Source organism: Barbus barbus, assembly GCF_936440315.1.
Source record: "Barbus barbus genome assembly, chromosome: 47".
In the NCBI taxonomy this organism is placed as follows: Eukaryota; Metazoa; Chordata; class Actinopteri; order Cypriniformes; family Cyprinidae; genus Barbus; species Barbus barbus.
The window spans coordinates 10883797-10907481 of NC_136725.1; the positions used below are offsets into that span (position 1 = coordinate 10883797).

At 36.8% G+C, this 23685-nt stretch overlaps 1 protein-coding gene across 3 annotated transcripts; it reads left to right on the forward strand.

The window, feature by feature from the left end:
* Window positions 1-12445: 12445 nt before the first annotated feature.
* LOC306865612 (arfaptin-2-like) lies at window positions 12446-22339 on the forward strand. 3 transcript variants are annotated; one of them, XM_079410324.1, is made up of 10 exons: window positions 12446-12626; window positions 15319-15429; window positions 16680-16712; window positions 17810-17918; window positions 19454-19549; window positions 19805-19920; window positions 20037-20258; window positions 20834-20991; window positions 21560-21734; window positions 21842-22339. In XM_079410324.1, exons 2-10 carry the CDS (start codon window positions 15331-15333, stop codon window positions 21995-21997), a joined length of 1164 nt encoding a protein of 387 aa, XP_079266450.1. In that variant the 5' UTR covers window positions 12446-12626; window positions 15319-15330; the 3' UTR covers window positions 21998-22339. The 3 variants fall into 3 exon arrangements, with proteins under 3 accessions (XP_079266450.1, XP_079266448.1, XP_079266449.1); XM_079410322.1 differs by lacking the exon at window positions 19454-19549; XM_079410323.1 differs by lacking the exons at window positions 12446-12626; window positions 15319-15429; window positions 16680-16712; window positions 17810-17918 and having other exon boundaries at window positions 19493-19549.
* Window positions 22340-23685: the final 1346 nt, after the last annotated feature.

The window sequence follows — 23685 nt, forward strand, 5'->3', positions numbered from 1 at the left end:
ATTGTGGTGGTTTGTAGGTTAATCAAAGCAAACTGACGAGCCAGTAACAAATACATTGCTTTAGTATAATTTAAATTCATACATTTTCATCAGAATCTTCTGATTCTTAAAGTCTCTAAAATGATATCTGTAGAAATGCAGTTACTTGTTGGCAGTACTGTAGTAATTTACACGTAATCTTATAATCTGGATTACTTAATCAGATTACAAAAACTGAGTACTCATAATATGGATTATATTACCATTTAAAATGCTCATAATCAGATTACAGTTATTTTTCATGGATTACATATTATTCATAAAATGTCAGTAAATTATTAATTATTTGTTGATTCTCCGTAATTCTTATTTTGTTTTTCTCTTTTACCGTTTTCTTTCCAAAAATCTTACTATGTTTCACCATTTAGCTTTAACTATACTCACATATAGAAGGGCCATGTAAATGTCATGTAAATAGTTTTAATGTAAATAACACTGGTGTAATGTAATGTTTAATGCACTTCATAATGTTGATATCAAATATTTTTTCTCTTTCTTTTTAAATCAATATGGTACGTTTAATGGTAAATTTAAAACAAGGTCAAACAAAATGTAATAAGGTTAAAGAAGTAAAAGTAGTAAACAAGGTAAAAAGTAACTTTAAGTAATCTAAAAAGTAGTCAAAATACATGAACTAAAATGAATAATTACATAACTGACTACATTTTTCATCATGTAGGCTAACCTGTAAACAATAATGGACTACAATTTGTAAGTAATCTACCCAGCTCTGCTTCTTGATGCTCTACACTAAATAAGTGCTATGTATTACAGAGATAATTAAACACTGTAAAAAGTAGAGCAAACGTAAAAGTTTAAGGTAACCAGCTTCAGCAGATTTTTGAGTTTTCTCAACTTCTTGTTTTAAGTTTACACAACAAAAAGTTGAGAAATTTCCTAAAAAATAAATTGAGGAAAACTCAAAAATCTGCTGAAGCTGGTTGCCTTAAACTTTTTTATTTTTTTTATTTTTTTTACAGTGTATTTACTGGTATTTACTGATGTTATATATTACACTTTTTAGATTAATTTTTAAATAAATGTTTGCAAATGTTATGTAGAGCATGTTATTGAAAATATTTTTGCTGTGTTTTCATTACACTGTAACCAGCAAATGTCCTTAGCGTGCAGAGATTCGAGCGCTTCGAAAAAAATTTATATTTTGCAGCACAATTGATTCAATTGAATCAAATTTTCAAACATCTTTATGAAACGGAATTGGGACATGGCAGGTCTGGACTAAAACATTCCTCACATGTCGGAGCACACATGAAATTCCAGGATCTCCAACATTTTCTCACTTCAGAGAATAATAAACTTTCAGAAAATTATTTGTAAAGATGTTAATTCACATCATGCCATCTTGTCATCTCTCAAGGCTATATGCTTTGTCCAGGCTGCTGGCTTTGGCAGTTCCCATATGTTCTTACTTGTTTCCACTGCTTTATTTCCATTATCATAAGACCCTTGGCCCGAGATCCACAGAGAGGGGGAAAGATGTAACATATGGTTAAAATACATAACAAAAATAACCTAAAAGTTATCTTGTTTTTCATCTGTAAACAGCTGTAGTAGATGTTTGTGTGAGGTTTTTTTGGTTTCAATCACTGTAGATGCATAAAATCAATTGAAATCTGATTCACTTGAAATAAAATACTTGTTACTTTAGATCATTAATATTCCTCAAACAGATATTCCCAAGTATTGAACTTCTGCAATTAATTCAGCCTGAATCACTTAAAGTATGTTATTTTACTGCCTTGCAAGCTCTGATATTTCCTCAGTAATTGCAAATGTACACTATTTATGAATATAAAGGCAAAGTTTGATGTGTGACTGAACCACAGGAACCCTTACCCTGTCCACCTCTGCCTCCCGATGCAACACTATTTATGGCACTCCTGGGACATGATGTTGAGAGATGAAGTGGCCTAAACTTGAATGAATGATAAGCAGAAAACCTCTAATTTTTTCCAAGCTGATGCTTTACCTTCTCATGGCACCAGTGGTTTTCCTCCTTAGAAGCAGATTATTTATTTAACCAACAACATATTTATTTGTCTGTTTGGACCTTTTGCAAAATTGATTTCCCCCGGAAGAGTGCTGGATTTGACCTGCCTAGTGGTTCCAGACAAGCCTCCTCTACACTATCACAGATCAGGTTTCTGGAGAGATCAGACCAGGCATTATGCTCGGGAAGTCACAAGAGACTTTATCGAGAGTCCTGTCAACTTGATCAGCCCGCAAATATGATAAACCTTGACAGGAGGAAGAAATGACACTGTGTTGGGATGAATAAGAACTTTCATTCATCTGAAGTCTCCAAGAGGTTTATAGGGTGATGGGGTGATGGGGTTTAGTACTGAGCTGTACTGGATCATGCTCAGAAAAAAATCCTGATCTGGATGTAAAGTTTGCCAGGAAAGGTAGAGTCAAAAATTGGGTGCTGACTTTTAAAGTCACGCAATCTAAGATAAACATGCTTCACCTAGATGATTTTGAACTGTGTAATTTCATCCAAGTGCAAGTCATGCACCTTGACAGTTTGATCCACTAATAGTCATAGACACAAAAAAGCATGATTCAGCTCCAGGGAAATAAAGTCCATCTGTTTGGTCACAAGACATCAGAGATGTAGTGTGAATCACTGACATGTTGCATGCTTTGATTTCATTTTCTCATGCCACTGCGTGCCAAACAGCCCCTTGTTTTTCAGCTGACACACAGGAAAGGGTTACTGACTTCCCAAAAGTGATGCGATTCTAGTCTGGCAGAGTACAGTATGCAGCAAAAAATTGCTTTGTACAAACACAACAATGACTTTTGTTCAAAACAAAGTAGAGAGTAGAATAATGTCCCAATCATTATAGTGGTAAAAGATTTCTGGCCAACAGTTCTGTGATTTGTTACAATAAAGTCACCATTTGAAGTTCCAGATTATTAAAAACAGAGGAAAATAAATTCACAAGAGCACTGGAAACATTGTGACAAAATATACAAATCAAGACTGATATGTGAGGACATTTTTATTTTAAATATTAGATGTTTTATAGTTTGTGTAGTAATAGTTTTACAGTATATGTGATTTTTTTTTTATATGTATTTTATTTTTAATATGTGATATTTTTTATAACTATATAACTATTTATTAATGATTATATTTGGTATACATGACATGAACAAAAATAAAATAAAAGCTAATTAGATGTTCAACCAAAATGTTTTTATAAAATGTATTTTATTAAATTATAATATTAAAGTTTAAATTACTGTACTTTACTTTAAAGTACTGTATTTATTGCATTATTATTTACTCACCCTCATGTTGTCCCATATGGACTTTCTGTATGAAACTTTTTTGTGCATTTGCATCATTTCTGGAGCTTGAAAGATCCAGTCTTATGTCACCCACATAGTAAAAGTAAGTAATTCTGGATGACATGAGGGTGAGCAAATCATGACAGTTTTCATTTTGAGATGAACTATTCCTGTAAGTGTTCAAATTACTTAAACCGGCAGTTTTTTTTAAATGTGCTGTCTTATATAAACGCATTAATACTGTCTGTGATACTCCATAGTCTGTTTCTCTCAATCTCTCCTCTTAGACTGTGTATATCCCTTCTTTGAGGAGGTATTATTAGCTGGCAGGAGAGGAGAGAAAGTGATGGAACGCAGTAAGAACATGGATGCAGGGTCTGGGAGACAAGCATAAACCAAACACACTCAGTACCCTTATAAGGGCATCACCATTGTGATTATAGCTTTGCTGACACATTCGCTCAAGATATGAGCTGAACTGGGTTTTCTCAGGATGGATTCCTCATGTGGAGCGCTGCATAATGAGAGACTGTGTCTTGACGGTTTATGAAAACTGAATGCTAGAACGTTCTGGTGGTTTATTGTTTGGGATTGGTCACAGCTCGCACATTAGAGCTATTTCTGCATGTGCTCGACATGTGTGTGGAGACTCACAGCACTCTCTCTCATAGAGTAATGTTAACTTCACATCTGAATAGCTCTTAAAAAGGGAATTGCTGTGAAAAATTACAAATCTGGCAACATGAAGGATTGAAATTTCATGCCAGTTTATTTAGTCTATTTATTTGTTCATAAATGCTATGTGTAGTTCAGCTAATAAATAAGGTAATTATTTATTGTTCGGCAGTTTAATATTGTTGTATATTTTATATTATTATTATTTAAAATAAATGTATATATTTTTTTTAGATTGTCTTTTTTCATCAGTTAGCTGACACAAACATTAAATTTCTCACCATTTATATGATGACTTATCTGAAAATATATATTTGCCCCTAAAGAAAAGATTCTCGCAAAGACATTATGTGCAATAATAATTTTATATAGATACACACAGACCTCACTTAACCATTTAAAATTCATTAGTACGCATGCTAAACTCAATAATGATGGCACTCAACATCATGCAAAATGATGAGCTCTTAACATCACCACACAACATATAACAACAGCAACAGTCATCAAACATTAAATCACAGAGACTATAACACTAAACAGATCATTTATTCATGCTGCAATGCATGCTGGGAGCTTTCGAGTCAGTGATATTGTTCAGTATAAAAATATCAGGTCAAATATGCTGGTCTAACCAGTGTTATTTTGAGATACTATTATAGTTTTTATTTCAATTTGACTTTTATTTGTATGTATGGGTTTTCATTTTCATTGTAGTTAAAGTTTAAGTCACTTTGTTTTCATCAAGTTTTTTTTTTTAATATGTCTATATAGTTTTTTTTTATTATTATTTCAGTTGTAGTTAGGGTAATTGTATGTTTTCTTTATTATTATTATTATTTTTCCCCAATGGGAGTCTATGGCAGCCCTATGAATGGAACATAGAAAAATGATGAAATTTGGCACACTTGTAGTGATGGCCATGAATAGTGATCTGACCATCTATTCTAACAAAAAACACTTATAACTTTTGAAAATGATGTAATTTTTATGTCGTTTCGTTCCCTGGGTTATGCCGATTCTGACGATGTCTCATTTGTCATTTTCCAACATGGTGTCTGGCAGCCATTTTGAAGCAAATGAAAAACAGTGTTTTTGCTACTCCTCCTTCAAAATCTGTCCAATTCTTCCCAAAATTGACTCAAATGATCTTTGGACCGAGCCGCACAGAAATGACTGAACAGAATTGTTTGACTACTAGTGAAAAAAAAAGTTATGATGTTGTGAACATAACGAGGTTGACCCAAATTGGTTCAGAGGCTGTATCTCAGCCAAACATTGATTAATCAAAACAAAACTTGGTACACTTCATCAACCCCATGATCTGAGGGTCTATGCCAAAGTTGGGAACAGCGCCACCTATGGGTCGTGAGATACCAAAAATGCACATTTTTGCTTATAACTTTTGAACAGTCAGTCAGAAAATTATAAGGATGTCAATTTTGCCAGGATTGGCTGAACCATGCGTCTGGCACTTTGAAATTTGTTGACTTATACTAGTAATCTTAGCATTCTTCTAAGTTACAGGCTAAACAATTACCATTCTGTTTAATGTGACTCTTCAGCTATCGAATTAACCAAAAGCTGTGTTACAATTAACTTTACTTTGTGTTACGCTGGTTAAAATGCTAAATAACTTTTTTTGTCAGCTCATTCTCACACCTAAACCTCTCCTCGGCAGCCTGTCAAATATGCAGTGACCGAGCGGCTCACTCTGCTAAGCCGCTTTCCCCGATCCTTTGAAGTCGTGGGTCCGAATCCCGGTTGGCACAAGCCCAGACCGCAAGAGGTCCTGTGGCCAGAAGCGGTGCAAACATTGCTTTTGTTCCAGACGTTGGATCTTCCTTGCACGTTCGTCTTGAATCAGAAACGTGTGATTGTTCGTTCTCATCCGAACTTCTGTTCAATTTGTAACTTCTGTGCTTCTGAACCTATCTGTTTTTTCTATGTACGTTCTATTTCTGCTGTTTTTGATCTTCCCTCTCTGCGCCGCTCTACGGGCCATTCGCGGGCTTGGCCCCGGTAATCGCTGCTTGCAGCTATATTTTTAGTTATTTTTATACATGAAGTTAACCTAAACAAAAATTAGAAATATAATAGTTTTTATGTTATGACTTCAGTTTTCAAGCATATTTTTCAATTACAGTATAAGAACCCTGACTGAAAGCCTGACTTATTTATTTATTTTTGGCATCTCATCAGCAAATTAGACTAGTGATGAAATGTCAAATAAAATAGTAAAAATAAACATATTTATGTACCATTTACAACCTTTGTAAGCAACCTCTGTATAATACTTTCAGCTCTTGGTATGTGTTTGATGTTGATGTTTATTTGGTTCTGTTCCTAAAACCTGACTTTGTAAAGCGGCCTTGGGTGTTGGTAAGACCCTATATAAATAAAAATTATTATTCAGTGTTCACTTAATGAGAAATAATAAAATGTCAAATGTCAAGTATGCAAGGATGCAAGTAAGTTTAGAAGCATTTCCAAAAATACATTAACAAACTAAATTAGCTCTTTACAAACTCGTGGCCTATACAACTAAACTTAGTGGCTGGTTTCACCAGGCCTGCTCTTTTTGTCATTGCCCATAAAGCAAGTGCAGGTGGGTTTAGGCGATGGGCAGTCTGGAAGAGAAGTACATGCTAAATCTAGATGATTTATATACTCTGTGTTTAGCCGAATAGCTGTGGGTGCAAATAATTAAAGAAGCAAGCCATTACTCACTTACAGGTGTTCACCATTATAGGACACATTATCAAGCTGTGCCTCCCTTCAATTCCCAAACCACTGAGGCCCCCAGTACCTACAGGACCTCCTCATGGGTCAAAGGTTACCCCCTTGCATTTATTTATCAGTACATCTTTCAGAAAGCAGTTCCAGATCAGATGACATTGGAGAGGAGTGTTCTGGAAAAGTTATTTGTTTTTGTGTGACTACTCGCTTATTTAGAAAGAGAGCCATGTCATTTTAAGAGTGGCTAAGGGAATGTTTGCTCACCCTCTTAATGACTTTGTCGAGGAAGACCATCCATCTTTCTCTCTGCACATTACAGGACTGAACCCCAGGAGGTGACCGCCTGGCAGATACACACGGTTTACATGGAGCCATGCTGGAGACAATGCTGCAGTAAACACAACATCATAAGGAGTGCATGCTTTTTAGTTGTGGAATGATAAATATTAGCAGATTTTAAATATTAGTACACAAACACTCAAATCTAGATTATTATGACTACAGGCCTGAACATGAGCTGTTTATACATGATGAATTTGCATTGATTCATTTGAAATGAGGGAATCATGCTATGAATTCACTATGATTTAAATAATAAAGAGCCATTATGACAAATTCTGATGGGAGAAAATTAGGTTTCTGTATCACTTAAACTTAGCATCTAAAAGATCCTTCAAGTCCATGTAAACTTTGCACCATTGCACAAAAGGTTATTTTTATAGTGGAAAAAGGTTCTTCAGATGGTTCTTTTAAGAACTGTTCACTGAAAGTTTCTTTGGGGAACCTAAAATAGTTCTTCTGTGATACAAAAAAAACTCTTTTGAAATCTTTATTTTTAAGAGTGTATCAAAATCTTTCGTTTAGAATCGATTAGTGGAAAACTGCCTTAAGCACACAGATTTGACTCCCAGTTTGGTTACAGTTCTATGGTTTTGATTGAATGTGAAATAGTAAATTTGTCAAAAGATATCCTGAAGTAAACATACCAATCTTGCTTTAACTCTTCCTTTTCACATGAGACAATTTATTGATGGACCTCACAGGACACACCTGTATTCACAGCTGTAAATCTGCTCTTTCCTCCTCTCTCGCCCACTTAGTATCAACAAATAACACTTACCATGTGTATTCGTTGTTCGTTTAGCGTTCGTTGAAGCAAATTAATTACAGATCTGTAATGAAAAAGGCTTAGATAAATGAAATCATTTTGGAACTTGATTTCGGCCCTCAGATATGGTTAAAGGTGATTTATGGGGAACATTTCGATTCCTTGGTCAGAAACAGCTCTGTGGAGAAAACAAGCTGAATTTCTGCAGCTGGCTGTTGAGTTGCGTGTGAACACTTTGTCACAGAGCAGTCTCCCACAAACACAGATGCGTACACTCTCCTGCTATGCTCACAGAGAAAAACTCCAAACTGAGGAGGGCAAAGCCACATAGAGACTTTTACCTCATGATGTTTGAAACGCAGCGAGAGTTCAGTGCTTCTCAAATACAATAGTCCTGTTACTCGTTTAACTTTGTGGTTTAAATGCCTTGGCAGTGTATTAGTAGCCTTTTGGCAGCAGCAGGCAACCTTGCACTGTTAAATGGGTGAAACTGAAAGTTTCTCAAGCCATCCTTGACACAATTCACATCAAACAGGGAATTGTGGGAAGGTGATATTGTGCAATGGCCTGGTAGATGCTGTAAAATAAATTTCAAACAGAGAAACTTCTGTAAACGTGTATATATCTGTAAAAATGAACATTAAATGATATTATATTTAAAACTACATTTCAGACACAACGTTATCAGTCTATTTGTTCCAGTAAAATTGTTCCAAACTAAGCCAAAGCAGAACTGACTTTTGCGTGTCTCTGAGAAACACATTAGTGAATCTATGTGTCGAAATTTATGTTGAAAGGACAGTTTAGAGTTGACAGGAGGAGACGTGGGAGAGAGAGGTGGGGGGGGGGGGGGGGGGGGCAGGATCGGGAAAGGTTCTTGAGCCGGGATTTGAACTCGGGACGTCTGTAGCGCAATGGCGCTGTATCGGTGTGCTGCCTACAAGGCTATCGGCACTGACGGCAAGTCAACAAATCTAACTTTCCTAAAAGATCTTTCAACATTAATCTTTAGTATTTACATTTTATTTTATTTCACCTTGTTACAATTGATGAAAATAATTTTTTTTTGATAAATAATTTGATTTAACTTGGGCCAGAAGAGTTTCGGCCGGCTCTGACATACAAAGACAAACTGGTGCTGTGTGTCTCATGGGAGCTGGTTTGGATCAGTCAGTAGCCCGTGATGTACCATGTCTCTGTGCTCTCTGGAGGGTGGTTTGGGGCAAGAACGGTGGGCCGAAAGCAAGGGGCTCCAGCAACTGCTTCAAGTTGTGCACCTTCATGCAAATACACACATGTGAACATACATACGTATGTGTTCATACACACACAGCCTTTCTAAATGGCATCTGGTTCCTCATGAAATATATGGAGGTGGGATGTTGGGGTCATCCGATGAGCCAGGAGTGCAGTTTGGTACTTAATCTCATAAACATGACTCTGGATTCTTCACAAGTGATGGCAGCATTCCAGAGCTGATCCCACGGGCTGCTGTTGCACTCACATCCAGGAATCAGTCATCTGTGCTTTGGTCTGGACCCAAGTAACAAGAACCACACTGAGAGGAGATCATGTACATATACAAGGTGTGCTCTGTCTTCTTATTGCTGTAGCTCAGCTGGTAGAGCATGGTGTTAGCAATGCCAAGGTCTTGGGTTCAGTTCCCAAAAACATATATATCTTCATTGCATTGTAAGTTGCTTTAGATAAAACACAGTTTCTGTGTCAAACTGATGAAAGCTTTGTGCTTGTAATTTCCAAATAATAAGCCATTTATTCAGCGATAAACAATGATACAAAGACTAAACAAAATTCAAATAATGCTTGGCCTAACAGTCGGTAAAATATAATCAGCAATAAATCTTTATGTGTACTGTTCACCTTGTGCAAGACAGTAAACCCCAGAATTAGAACCAGGATCTCTTTCATGCCCTTACTTACAACTGTTTTTCTGAGTTGACTGATGAGAGAGTTAGTCGAAACCAGACTGTATTCAGAGCCAGAGGGTGAACTGCTCAATGTTAAAGCAATGGCTCGATCAGGATCTCATTAGAGACCTTATTAGATACGTTTTATGATGAGGGACGTGAAGAATTTGGCAGCGTGAGAAGTACAAATCACGTTTTGCTGACGTGTGTCGATGTGTCTCAGCTGTATTGGCCGGATTTTGCCTGTTATGACGTGCATCCAATTGTAAACTACAAAACGTCAAACTCACAAACATGTCAAGATGAATGCAGCCATTTAAGGTGAATGAGGTTACAGGGAGGTGATGGCTAGTTTTCTCTCTTACAACTTTCAAAACATAAGTTCTTATGCAATCACTCAGATTCATCTTTGTAGGTTACAGCACCACCAAGTGGTTCATGTATGAGTCTGTGACAAATAAGGATGTTCAAAATACTAAATGGTATATATTTGAAACGTGTTGAGTTCTTACTTTAAAAAATCTAAATTAATCAGTACAAATTGCATTTTTATCCAGAAAAAGAGCATCATATCCACAGACCCCTTGAGTATTTGGGAAGTTCAGGTCACCAAATAATATTTTTTCTGAGTCTGAGGGATTGGTTTTCTTTTAAATTCCTCTTTTTATTGGCTAAAACTAAAGTGTGGTTTTAAATACTTTCCTTGTGGAGCTTGTTTTACGTGTGTAATGACTGGGTAATGTGTGAGTTTGTGTGTGGGGAACATTTACAACATCACTGTACGTGCAAATCGCTTGTTAAACAAAAAGTCATACGTGCAAGCTCCACATTACAGTGCCATGATATATAAACCAACAAAAAAAACTTTGGCAGCTGAGGGAAACTTCTGAAACACCTCTAAAGAATGACAGGTTTTCCTGTTAACAGCCTTCACCTGCCAAGTTAAGGTAGCTGCTTTAGGAAAAATATATTAGGAAATGCATTTACACATGACTGAGAAAGCCAACAATTGCATACTGCATTAATAATCATAAAAATCCCTTGATGCTTTGGATGGTTGTTTGCTTGATTCAAACAGAAAATTTTTATATGAAATGCAGGGAAGCCCTGCTGAGATACTGAACACCAGGACCCACCACAACGCTGCTAACCTGAGGTTTGGATGCAAACTCTGATCTCTGGCCTTTTTTACAGACAATCTCATGGCACTTTGAGTGAGAAGCTGTGAGAAAGCGTTTGAGAGTGAGTGTGTGAAGCTGCTGGATAGAATGAAAGAGAATTTTTTAAAATTAATTTTTTGATTTTTTTTTTGGAACAAAATAATAGCCCTATAATATCTCACTAGTAAAAAATATTTTAGGAATTGAATGTGCATTTCTATAAGAAAAATAAATCTAAACATCTTTGATATTCAATTCACATTTATATAAAAAATATCATTTCAAAGCAGGAAATGCACCTTTGAGAACAAACCATTCAAGATTTTATGCATTTTATGGTTTGATTAGTTAATTATTGAAATTTTGGCAAGATAACAGAAATATAATTAATACTGAGTTAGCAAATCTTAAAATCTCGACATTAGCAACTGTAAAAACCATTACACTGTTTTAGACAACTGCAGACAACAATTTTATTCAGTATTCAGTATTTAAACTTCTATTTAATGCCTGCAAATCACAGAATGTACCAAACAGATTCTCATCTGATAGAGCACATTTTGCAAACTGTATAAAACTGTGACAATGACTGTACTTTAAAAAATGTCTGAGTCAGAAAGTGAAGGTGTTTATTTGGGCTGCTGTCGGCCACAACCCCGACTTGAGAGAGAACCGCACTTGAACCAGGGAGGTACTCTTCTGACCCCCCTTCTCTCAGTTTCCCCTTCACACACCCCAGGGGGGTGGACCCTCATTCCCTATACACTTGAACATCCAATAACAGTTCCCAACATTAACATTGAACCATTGTTTTCCACAACACAACATTCTGAACACGTTACAGTGTTAAAGGCAAAAGTCATTCTTTTACTTACAGTTTCCTTTTTACTTCCCGTATGTTTTAGGCAAAGATCCTTTTATTTAATTGAGTAAGGCCAACATGTTTCCACATTTTAACTCACCACTTGGTGTAGCACTATAGCACTATACTGAAATACTGCCTTATACTGCCACCCTCTGATCAACTGGACAGTTGCTGGATTTAATGGCTTTCTTGTGTTACTTCTGTGGGTTTCCTGTTGCTGTTTTTTAATAGACATAAAACAGATAATTTTTAAGTAAATATTAACAAAACAGTTTGAACAAATGTGTTAGTTTTTGTAGGTTATTAGGCACTCGGCGTTCTCAATCGTCTCTGTTTTTTAATATATATAATAATAACAATAAGAAGAACAATTATTATTATTATTATTATTATTATCGGTGTTGTTTGTAAAATATCCAACACACGGAGCTTCGACAGGTGCATCGTCTCCTCTCTTCCCTTCCCATCATGGCTTCTTCCTCGCGCTATCTGCATGTTCCACGTCGGCGCCTGTCGTCAGATCCGCAAGGCATTTCGGGCTACTGGAGGCTGATTCGCCCAATAATAACAAGCCGCCGGACATAAGTTAGTGGGAACGGTTGAACACGCGAAGAGCAGCTTGCTCATGAATTAATATAAATTCAGCCCATAAGCAGCCTTCATTAATGAATGCATGCTTTTATTATTTCCTCACTCTTTTGGAAGTGGCAGTATATAATTGCGCATGAACTGGGATAAAATATCCAGCACGCGTCACCAATAGCTAACATAATCCTACAATAGGAAACACACAGGTAAGATAATCATTTAGGTCTCTTTTTTTCATTTATGCAGTGTTTATAATTTGCATTAATGTAGTGCGTTTTGGTTTAATATTTGACGACAAAAAAACAATATGTGGCTTTAGCTAGCGATCTTGCTGATCAAGTGTGTCATTTGTCTTGATGCATGTAAAACGTTTTTTTATTTTATTTATTTTAATTGAAGGCCCTTGGGCGACATGGACGGTCACTTGGACGTTGGATGCTTGAGCCAGCCTGACACATAACAATGATGCGTTATGGGAAATAAAATACAGAACTGTTTCACGGCTGAACAGGCCATATAATGTAATAAAAATCTTTAAACGGAGTAGAAATCCTGTGCTTTTATTTAGAGGGGGAAAACCGATTAAAGGCATTTTACTCGAGCCTGTACAGGTGAATGATGTTGTAGTTAAATGTCATGAAAATGGTCGCCGTTCACCTGTCTCACCTGTTCGCCCAGGTAGTCAACGAACCCCACATATCAACGATACGTTCATCACTTAAGTGAACGTTTTCGTTCACCTGCATGTACTAACACATTTTTCCTTTGAGCTCATAACTGCATTTATTTTTTCAAGACTGAGTATAGCACGAGCCAATAATATTTGAGTGCTGTCTGTGAATACTTCACGAATTGAACGAATTCTTCACTGAACGAGTTTCTGTCTAGGCTAATGTCGTTGTTTTTTTTTCTAACAACAATAAAAGCCTTAGAGATAAATGTCATTGCCAACAGTTGACTAAATAGAAAAACAATTGTTTTGTTGTTTGTGAGGATATTGTATATTTTAGATTTGTAAGCATGCACATTTTAATAGAAGATAATCATTGTTTTGGTCCACTTGGTGTTTGCTGAGAATTTGGTGGAGTGAATTATTTAATGACTTGCTCACAACACACTTGTAGCCACCTATTGACTGAATCTGAATGAATATTTTCAGTCAACAGATTCTAAATATTTAAATCACTTGGATGGATCAAAATCCTCATCACTTGTCAAAACTGGTTGTTTTGTTATAAACCGCAAATTCCCGTCCCTTTAGACTTAGTTTTAGGAAGACGCTTAATGAGGCAACATTACCTCAGCCACCTAGCTGGAGTCATGTTCCTTTCACTGTAGTGGTTGTCATAGATGCAGCCTTAGTTAGATGGCATGCTGCCTCTGCAGATCCAGTGGAAAGTCACAGGAAAAAAGGCATTGATGCATGTTGTTGTAGTATTATCATGGCTGTTGAATTACAATTCTATAGGCAACGATGTTGTGTATCTTTTGAAGCCTTGTAGAGCAACATAATTACACTTCAGTTGAAAAATAATCTGTCCAGCCACCCAGGCGTGTTTCCAGATGAGCTATTCTGGAGGTTCCTCATACTGTATATGACAACAGGTTGCAAAAATGTCATCTAAATTGATGCCAGATGTCCTTCTGAATAATAGCATTTCTACAGTGGATTGTGAGTGTCATCCTCACACCATCTCTCTGTAGGTGATGATAGTGACCACCATGCAAAGTATTAATAAGTAAAAAACAATGTCATTCTCATGGACAAGTAGCTGGTAAATCAAAGATGATACTGCAAGCCACAAATTGAAACATTGCTTTCTGGCATAAGGACTTTGTTACAGTTTCGTTATGCTAAATGGTGCTTATTTTAATGCCTTCAATAAGGTCACATCGGCCCACATCCCATGACCATGGTCCTATTCCCAGCATTCCATCATTATTGTAAAGGAGCACTTGCACTGGCTCACCGCCATCACCACTGCTCACTAACTGCAAATTTATTAATGCCAGTTTTCCATTCCTGTGGTTTACAGATAAGACCTGAACCTTTAGCTTTTATCCTGCCTAAATTTCATGCTCTGGTACTCAGGAGAATTAAATGGCTCTTCTGTGAAGGCAGACTATGATGCCTCCGCTCAGATCGGCCCTTTGAGCACCGAGCCTCCCTCTCTGAGCGCCTGTCTAAAGCTGAAGCTTAGACGAACTTGCATGAGTCACATGATTGTTACATAGCTCCCAGCATGCCTATATTTTCCTCTGCCCATTGAGGAGGCTGAGCCAGGGAGCTTTATGAGAGCTAACAATGAAAGCCTGCTTGAAGTTGCTCACTCATTGCTGCGAAGGCCCTCCCGCAGGTGTGGGAATAGACTCTGAAGGAGTAACCAAAGCAAGTATCGATGGAAATACCTAGAAACTTGAGGGGGTTTTAACCGGGGTAATTAGATTGAAGTGAAAGATCTACTCCTTGAACGTCATGGCAGTTCCTTTCGTGGTAATGACTGGGTTGGGCTTTGTCAGATCTGATAAGTGCGTTTCAACAGTACATTCCTGAGGAAACTCTTCCATCTATAGCTTCCGGCAAACGTATGTGGAATATAGAAGGCTTTATAGATTTTAAAGGGATATTTTTTCCCAAAATACATTGTGTTTTTCGCAAAATGGTGTTTTGAGTAGAATGACAGCAGGCCTTGTTTATCATTCACTTTGACCTTGTGAGCCTGTGAAAATCTAGCATTTGTTGTCTGAAGTGAGGTCTGGTCTGCATTGTTAATTATCAGCTGTGAATGTATGAATATGTTATTCTGACATGTCTCAAACAAACTTTTGTAATATATCAGATCAGAAGAGCTCTGTTTTATTTTCTCATCTTTTTCCTTATCTCACTCTCTCTTTCAGTAACACTCCAGTATGGCGGACAGTATGATGAGTAAAGCAGCCACTATGGAGATTCCTATTAACAGTAATGGGGACTCTAGGAATCTGGCAGAAGATGACAGCCTGGAGCAGGTGAGCGATACATGGTGATTCAGGTAAATTCAGATGCAGTTTACCTGAACTCACCCTATTGGTTGAGTTTTTTTTCCATTTGCAAAGTTGAAGCTGTATCAAATCAACAAAGTGTCAAGCATCAAAATGTGGATGGTTGAGGTGTGGTTTTCATAGCTAGAGTTAGGTTTTCATAGTCTAAAATATAGTTGTCTGCCCAGTTGGTTTAGTTTTGTTTGCAGGTTTCACAATATCAGCCATGAGAAAAGATCTCAAGGTAGCAGGTGATACAAACATTGCAGTTTATAATTGTCCAGCTTTTTCTTGAGGACTTAAAATCCATTAAAAATAATGGATGTCAGGCATGTAAACAAGTAACAGTAATATGCATTAATTTCATAAAAATGGCTTGTGGCGATACCTAAGTGTAAATCTAATGTGTGTCCTGTCTTAGGCTTTTAAGAAGTAGAAGGCTAATTCAGCGATGCACAAAGTGTTCAAACCTCTGTATTGTTGAAACCATTGTAAAGAAAAGGTAAAGTGGTAATGTTGTCACAAGACACACCTCTGTAAGACAACTAAACTGAGGCACTGGATCCGGGAGAAGATGTGTTAGGCAAACAGACATGTAGCGATAGGATGTTGAATCATTCCTACAAGGAAGTAAAGGTTCTTTGTTTTATTTTTTATTTTTTTCCCCTTCTATTTTAATGTCCGTTTTCAAAAGCTTATCCTAGGATGACTGTGGCTGATCATGTTCACAGTTGCAATAATGGCTCAGCTGAAGGCAGATGGTACTTTGGCGTTACTCTGTCTTTAAATAGATCAGGCGCATTGAGCCAGAGTGTGACAACAGACTTTCTAAATGTTCTTGTCTTTCTTTACCCAGAGAGAGAAAGAGTGGCATCAGTTTTTTTCTTTTTTTAATTATACTTTTGGTCACTGATGTTTAGATTGACAGGGATCTGTTAGCAACCCAATTTATGACTCATGTTTAATAAAAGGGCTTATTTGTTGCTTAATTAGGGCTGAAATAATGCAGAATATTGTAACTCCATGCATTTTTTCCCTTTTATTGTCAATCCTGGAAGCCTGTCTTTATTGTATTAACAGGTGCTAATTGGCCGCAAAATATGGATTCCTTTGTGTTTGATGGTTTACTTCATCGCTGTTTCCAAGTCTGATTTTGTTTTACATTGTGCTTCATTTTTGGTTTGTTTATCTTTCTTTTTGTCTTTTTGTTGTCATGTTCTTCCCTGATGTCTGTGCAGGCTGCAAAGATTCAGTGGCGCTTAAGAGAGAAGGTAGGGAGTCCCACAGGCCTCAGGGTGAGAGGGAACACTGGGAAGAGTGGCAGAGTGTGTGTGTATGCCTGCACATGTATGTCTTTCCGGCAGATAATGATTTTAGTTCTCCCCATAACCTGGTCAGAATGGACAGGATGTTTTTCAGATCACACACATTATTTTTTGGCCTGTGTCACTCCCTGTTAATCAGTGTTTGAGGTCAGTTACAAATCCAGATTATACATATTTTATTTGTTTTGAAAAACATCCTGTTTTATCTCTCTGAAGTATTAACCCATTGTTAGCGACCTTTTAGTATTTATTAACTCTGTATGTTCAATTAAATTTTTATTAACCTTTACAATGAATTGTTTTGTTATTTAAAGGGGGTACTGCATACAGCACTATGACTGAATCTTTTTTTTTTTTTTTTTTTTTTACATGAAGGGTCAGACTTTTCAGGTCATGGTTTATGAAGCTTGCATTGGAAAGCCATTTAAATAATCATTATTGATAGACATAGTCATATACTTGTACATTACATTCAAATGTTTAACTAAACTTTATTTAATGTTAGTCAGAGTTTAATTAATATTATATTTAACACATCAAAAACAGCTGATCAAACCATTGCGGATTTGCAGACCTCCAATTAAAGACCCCTATTTTATCAGCAATAATGTTTATGAGAAGGCTCTTTTTCTTAGTTTATTGTCTCAGATAACGCGTAACACACTGGTGTGGGTTGTTGAGAGTTTTTATAGTCACTAATTTGACTTGTTTCAGATAACAGACTTTTTCTTTGTGCTGCAAATGCCTTTTAAGCTTTGGTGTCAAATTCTTTTACTACATCAAGGAAACAGATTTTTCAGAGGGTTTGTTTTCACAGGAAATTAAATTTGACTTTTTTTTTTTTTACGTGATTCACTGGCACATGATTCTTAATAATTCTGGGTCTAGTGTGATTCTAACCCTAAAATGTTCTTTCTAACATTTTACAACCTCTGCCAATGTTTGTTTTGATTGGTTCATTTCATGAAAAAGAATGCCTAGGTTATTGTATTACGCTCTTAAAATCTCTTCCTCTTTTTATTTATTTATTTAAATTTCTGTAGGACTTACAGCAGGTCATGGTGTCTGGGCCCAACCTAAATGAGACCAGCATTGTATCAGGTGGTTATGGAGGTACAACAGAAGGCATCATTCCAACCAGCTCCATCAAAGGTAAAATCATGTTCTTCTAAAACCCAATTGTTACTGCACTGTGCCATATATATATATATATATTTATTTATTTATTTATTTTTTTTTTTAAAGGGGCTGGGGAGATGAATCTGTGTATAATTAGGCTAGTTTTAGATTCACTTGACCCCAGTCAAAATTGGAGTTTTGTTATTAGTGATATTTATCTTGTTTGGATTGGAATTACTTTGATGACAATTGTCTTTCTAAAGCAAATACATGCATTCATTTTTCCTAGATACACTTGGAATTGTACAATATGGTTTGCATAATTTCCACTATGGGTTTTCAATTTCTTTCTTTCCTATGGTGCAATCCAGAAGAGACCCCAGGGCCTCCAGAGGCATTGGTCATTATGTGTATAGGTATTCATTGACCCATGCTTAATGGCTTACAAGTTTGACATTAACCAGAGTGAAAAACGCACAGATCCGAATAGACAAATAAGCTTCAGCTTTTTTTTTTTTTTATAAATTTCCTCTGTAATGGAAAATGAGGCTAACTTTTGCAAAGTAACCCAACCAAAACTGACTGCTTTTGATTTTATTTTAATTTAGTTACATGTGGACAGGATTTGGGATTTGTGATTTTAAGGTGACCATCCTGGCCCCTTAAATTTATTCACGTCCGATTCAGTGAGGACCTTCTGTCTCTTTTACCCTTTCTCAGGCCCTGTGGTCCGTCTTAACACTGACTTTTTAGGCAACAGACGCATTCCAAGTGAAGGGCAAAGTCTTTCATGCCTCATTCGTAACACATCTCTCTTCTTTCTTGTTTTCCACCTTCCCATAGTGCCTTGAATTCTAGTCCTTTTCAAAACTGTTTTTGTCTTTCCTAGGGTATGGGATGCTGTACTACAGGAATAAATTTAATCGCCTGGCTTTTCTTTTCTCTCTTAGCAGATTGGACTGGGCTATATTTTCTCTTTCTCTTCTTTCTTAAGTGTTAAGGTTGCTTTTTTCACTTGCAGGAATTTTTTAATGAGGAACCTTTTGTCATTTTCCTTTGAAAATCAGTTTAAACTGTATTCTGGCTTTAATCTTGCTGACTTTGTAGAGGAAATGTTTAGAAAAATCTGCTGCAGAAAGTCTGGGTGTAAAATATGTTTTTTTAAATGAATAATTGTAGTTAAAAATAAATTATCAGACATTGGGGTTTAAAATAAGTCGTGTGATGTTAAGTGAACTGTAAATCTGTTTGTCATGAGGCTGCATATTTAACAAAATATCAGTTGTCTGCTTTGTTTTCATTTCATCTTAGTACATCATCATCACCTTCTCTCTCTCTGTCTCTTTCGCTTTCCCCTCCCTCCATCCTTCTGCTCTTCCTTCACATTCACACACGCATGCATTGGTATTACACACTTCACTCATATGGTATAACCCATTCCATTGTAAAAATCATTTTCCCAATTGCCTAAATAATTGTAAAACTTCTTACATATCCACCACCTACTCCCTGTTCCCCATCATATACCCCCAACATCCCCTGCTCTCCCTGGCCATGACCACCTCCAGACCTGCGAATGAAGTCTAGGGGTGTTAGCATTGCCCCAAGCCAGATTGCTGCCTGCCGAATAGCCCACCAATCAGAAGACATCCCCTGTATCCCAGGTATTCCAAAGAGCGCTGGATCATTTAAGGCAACATTATGGCAACATGTTCCCCCCACTCAGTAAAACACTTTCATTTATTCGCTGTCATCTCATCTGGTTCACATATGGCTGATGCACTTTCAGAGCTGTCTGTCTCTATGATGCAGTTATACCAACAATATATGCAAATGATGTGGAAATAATGTGGAAGTATAGACAGTTGTACAGTGTATATGTAATTTGAAACTTACTATAAGTATGTTCTGTGTATCAGGGTCCAACATGCATCACGGCAGTAGCAATTCCTCGATGACAGCAGATGAGGCCACAAGAGGAGTTGCTGTGGAGAAATTTGACATCGTGAAGAAATGGGGCCTGAACACATACAAGGTTTGTCAAGTGAATGCTTGTCTTTTGTGATTAGATGTCGTGCTGTTAACCACTCGTATTCTAAATCCATTTGCATTCCATTTGTATGCCATTTGTGTTTTCCGTGTCTTCCTTAGTGCACCAAACAGATGATCTCTGAGAGGTTTGGCCGTGGCTCACGTACTGTGGATTTGGAGCTGGAGGCTCAGATTGAGGTTCTGCGGGAAACCAAACGAAAGTACGAGAATGTGCTGCATTTGGCGCGAGCGCTAACCAACCACTTTTACAGCATGGTGCAGACGCAGCACGCCCTCGGAGACACTTTTGCTGACCTCAGTCAGAAGTCTCCAGAACTTCGGGTGAGGCCACGTGGCCAATTTAAGATTTATGACATTTGTTGTGCTTGCCATGCATAATTATGGGACTGCTGTAATCATACTCAAGTATTTCATGCTGTTGCGGAATGTATAATTCAAACTGTCAATGTTAAAAATAACTAGTGCTTACAGACGGGGAAGATTATGTCAATAAGAGCTAAAAGGCCATAATTGTTTTTGGATTTACTTTATACACAACATCAGTAAAGAATGTGTCTAATATTGCTGGATGGATTGTCTAAAATACTTGAAAAATGAAAGCTGATTGTTATCATGTACAGCTGAGTGTTATTTTAGTATTATTTATATACTCTTATAACATTTAGTAATATTTTGAATTGGCTTTTATTTTTTTCAGTTTTCCTTTTTAATTTAAATCTTTCTGTTTAAATTTATCTTATTTTTAGTTTGAATCATTTTAGTACTTCAAATTATTTTATTCCATTTAGCTGCCAAGACAATATTTCTCATTTTCATTTTTCCTCTAATATTTATATTTTGATTTCAGCTTTATATTTCAATTCAAAGTTTAGGTTTGTGGTATTGTTTATGCACAGGATGAGTTCGAATATAATGCAGAAACACAGAAGTTGTTGTGCAAGAATGGAGAGACTCTGCTCGGTGCCATCAACTTCTTTGTGTCCAGCATCAACACACTGGTGAACAAAACAATGGAAGACACATTGATGACTATCAAGATGTATGAGAATGCCAGGTAAAAGCTATTCCAGCTCTGTAGCCTGTAGTATAGTAGCCTTCATTTGTTTTTGTTTTTCCAAGGTGCTTCAAGTGTTCTACTTGTCTGCAATATGAAGAGGCACTGGGCCCTACTTTCTGTCAGGGCTGGAAATTCAAGCACTTGAATTGTGTTTTAGGTTAATTAGCCTGTGATGCTACTGGACGTTGAGAGGGTCATTATATGATACAGTTGTCTGGTTTAGTATCGAATATAGCTGCACGTGCAGACGAGATGGTATTGAATGAACTCCGACTGAGGCACCGACAGGCATTGACAATGACTGGCCCTCTTACTCAGTCTTTAGATTGAAAAGAGAAAAAGGAGTAGCATATCCTCTATCACAGTTATTTATTTTGTGTGGTACATGTTGAGATCTTTGAGAAACCTTTGATGCTTTGTGCTTTTATCTGATGCAATTCTAGCTACCTTTAATGTCAGATTACATCATAAATAACTTTCAACTTTGGGCATCACATTGTATAAAAATGTATTTAATTTGGTGGTGGTGGTGTTTTTTTAATGGTGTTTTTCTGATCTCCTATAGACTAGAGTTCGATGCATACAGAGCAGATCTGGAAGAGTTGAACATGGGCCCACGGGACGCTGTTACTATGGCTCGTATCGAGGCTGCTCAGCAGCAGTACCAGATCCACAAGGACAAATATGAACGTCTCCGCAGTGATGTCATCATCAAGCTCAAGTTCCTGGAAGAAAACAAGGTGCTCGAACACCCGCATAACTTCCTCTTGAAATCACTCAAGTAGCCTGTAATCTATTTATTGTTTCTATCTTGTCATCTGACATGATTTGTGTATCTCTCTCACAGGTCAAAGTGATGCACAAGCAACTTCTGCTGTTCCATAATGCCATCTCTGCCTACTTTGCTGGAAACCAGCAACAGCTGGAACAGACCCTCAAGCAGTTCAACATTAAACTCAAACCACCAGGGGCTGACAAACCTTCTTGGCTGGAGGAACAGTGAAATTGCCCGTTTACCCCTGGTTTCCTATTATATGTCTTTAGCCACACAGAGCAACACAGTAGGACCACAAGAGACCAGCTTTCTGAGATACTAGCAGAGACAGGGGCTCCAACAAAGCCTCCTTCACACTAACTCTCTCTACACTTCTCTTCCTTAATTCTTCTCCTTAACCTGTTCTTGCTCTGAGACTGTTTTCAAGTGTCTGAATAGTCACCTCTAGTATGTAACCGGTCCCAAAGGCTCCAATCAAATGTCAAAGGTATCAGTTTCAGCTTCATCCCTATAAATATCATTAAACCGACTGAAACAATCCTTCTGATATATCAGCCAGAACAGCCGTTTTTTTTTTCCAGATTATTCTCTCTCTCTCTCTCTCTCTCTCTCTCTCTCTCTCTCTCTCTCTCTCTCTCTCTCTCTCTCTCTCTCTCTCTCTCTCTCCTCTCTCTCTCTCTCTCTCTCTCTCTCTCTCTCTCTCTCTCTCTCTCTCTCTCTCTCTCTCCTCTCTCTCTCTCTCTCTCTCTCTCTCTCTCTCTCTCTCTCTCTCTCTCTCTCTCTCTCTCTCTCTCTCTCTCTCTCTCTGCCATTGACCACATCTTTACGAAATTTTTCCTTTTGTTTTTCTGTGAAAAGCTATTTATTTTGCTACTACTGTATTTTTTCTTTATTGTAGATTTGGTCTTGTTGCTCATGGGGGATCCATCTATCACAGAGCTTTCAGTGTCAGTGGTTCTAACAAAAAGTAATTTTATTTTGATAAAATTCAGATATAGATTTATCTGATATTGGTATTGCATCCTTGTACATTTGTATGTTTACTAGGCCATGAGAATACTGTTAAGTCAATCCTTGTCCAGTTGTCTCTCTTTAAAATACTTTGAATACATGAAATACTACATTTAATATCTTAAAATGAGTTACTCATCTTAAGTTATTTAACCTCAAAATAATACAGAAAAATATTATGGACTGAATTTCATCAGATGTGGATAAAGTTTCCTGCACGTTTTTAACAAAGTTCCCGGAACATGAATCTAAAAGTCTTTATTAAATATTGATAATTTAAAGCTTTGAATTTATGAAGCATGATTGTTTTCTCTAAAGGAGAGGAGTTTTTTTGCAGTTTGTTTTATTTTGACAATTATAGTTTGTCATTATGTACCCATGCATAATGCCATAGAATATTTGTAGGCATATTATGTTCATTTTTAAGTTAATAATCATAAGTTAATCAAGGAAGTGTATGTGTGAGTTGTATTTGATTTGTTTAACATGGACCAGTTATTGAGGCCCATTGTGATCTGCCTCTTTATCCACCAAAATATGCACTAAAGTTTATGTACTGACCTGTGTTCTGTTAACATCAGCAAAGCCCTAATATTGTGCATTGAAATTGCAATTGGTTCTGATGCACCCTGTTAAATACCTTTATCTGCCTTGGTTAAAAAAAAGGCAATTTTCCCCAATGAAATATTTATATACCCATTAATATCACGGTAACTTTTTTTTCTGGCATGTTGGTGCTAATGTATTATTCCATTAACCCTCACAAGTTTCACAAAAATATAGTACAAAATCAAACAGATTTTGTAATTTAACAATATAAACATTTCAAGATATATATTTTTTTGTATGCATTTTTATTTGTGATCAGATGGTATAATCAGATGAGTCTTACTGGGTTTACATAA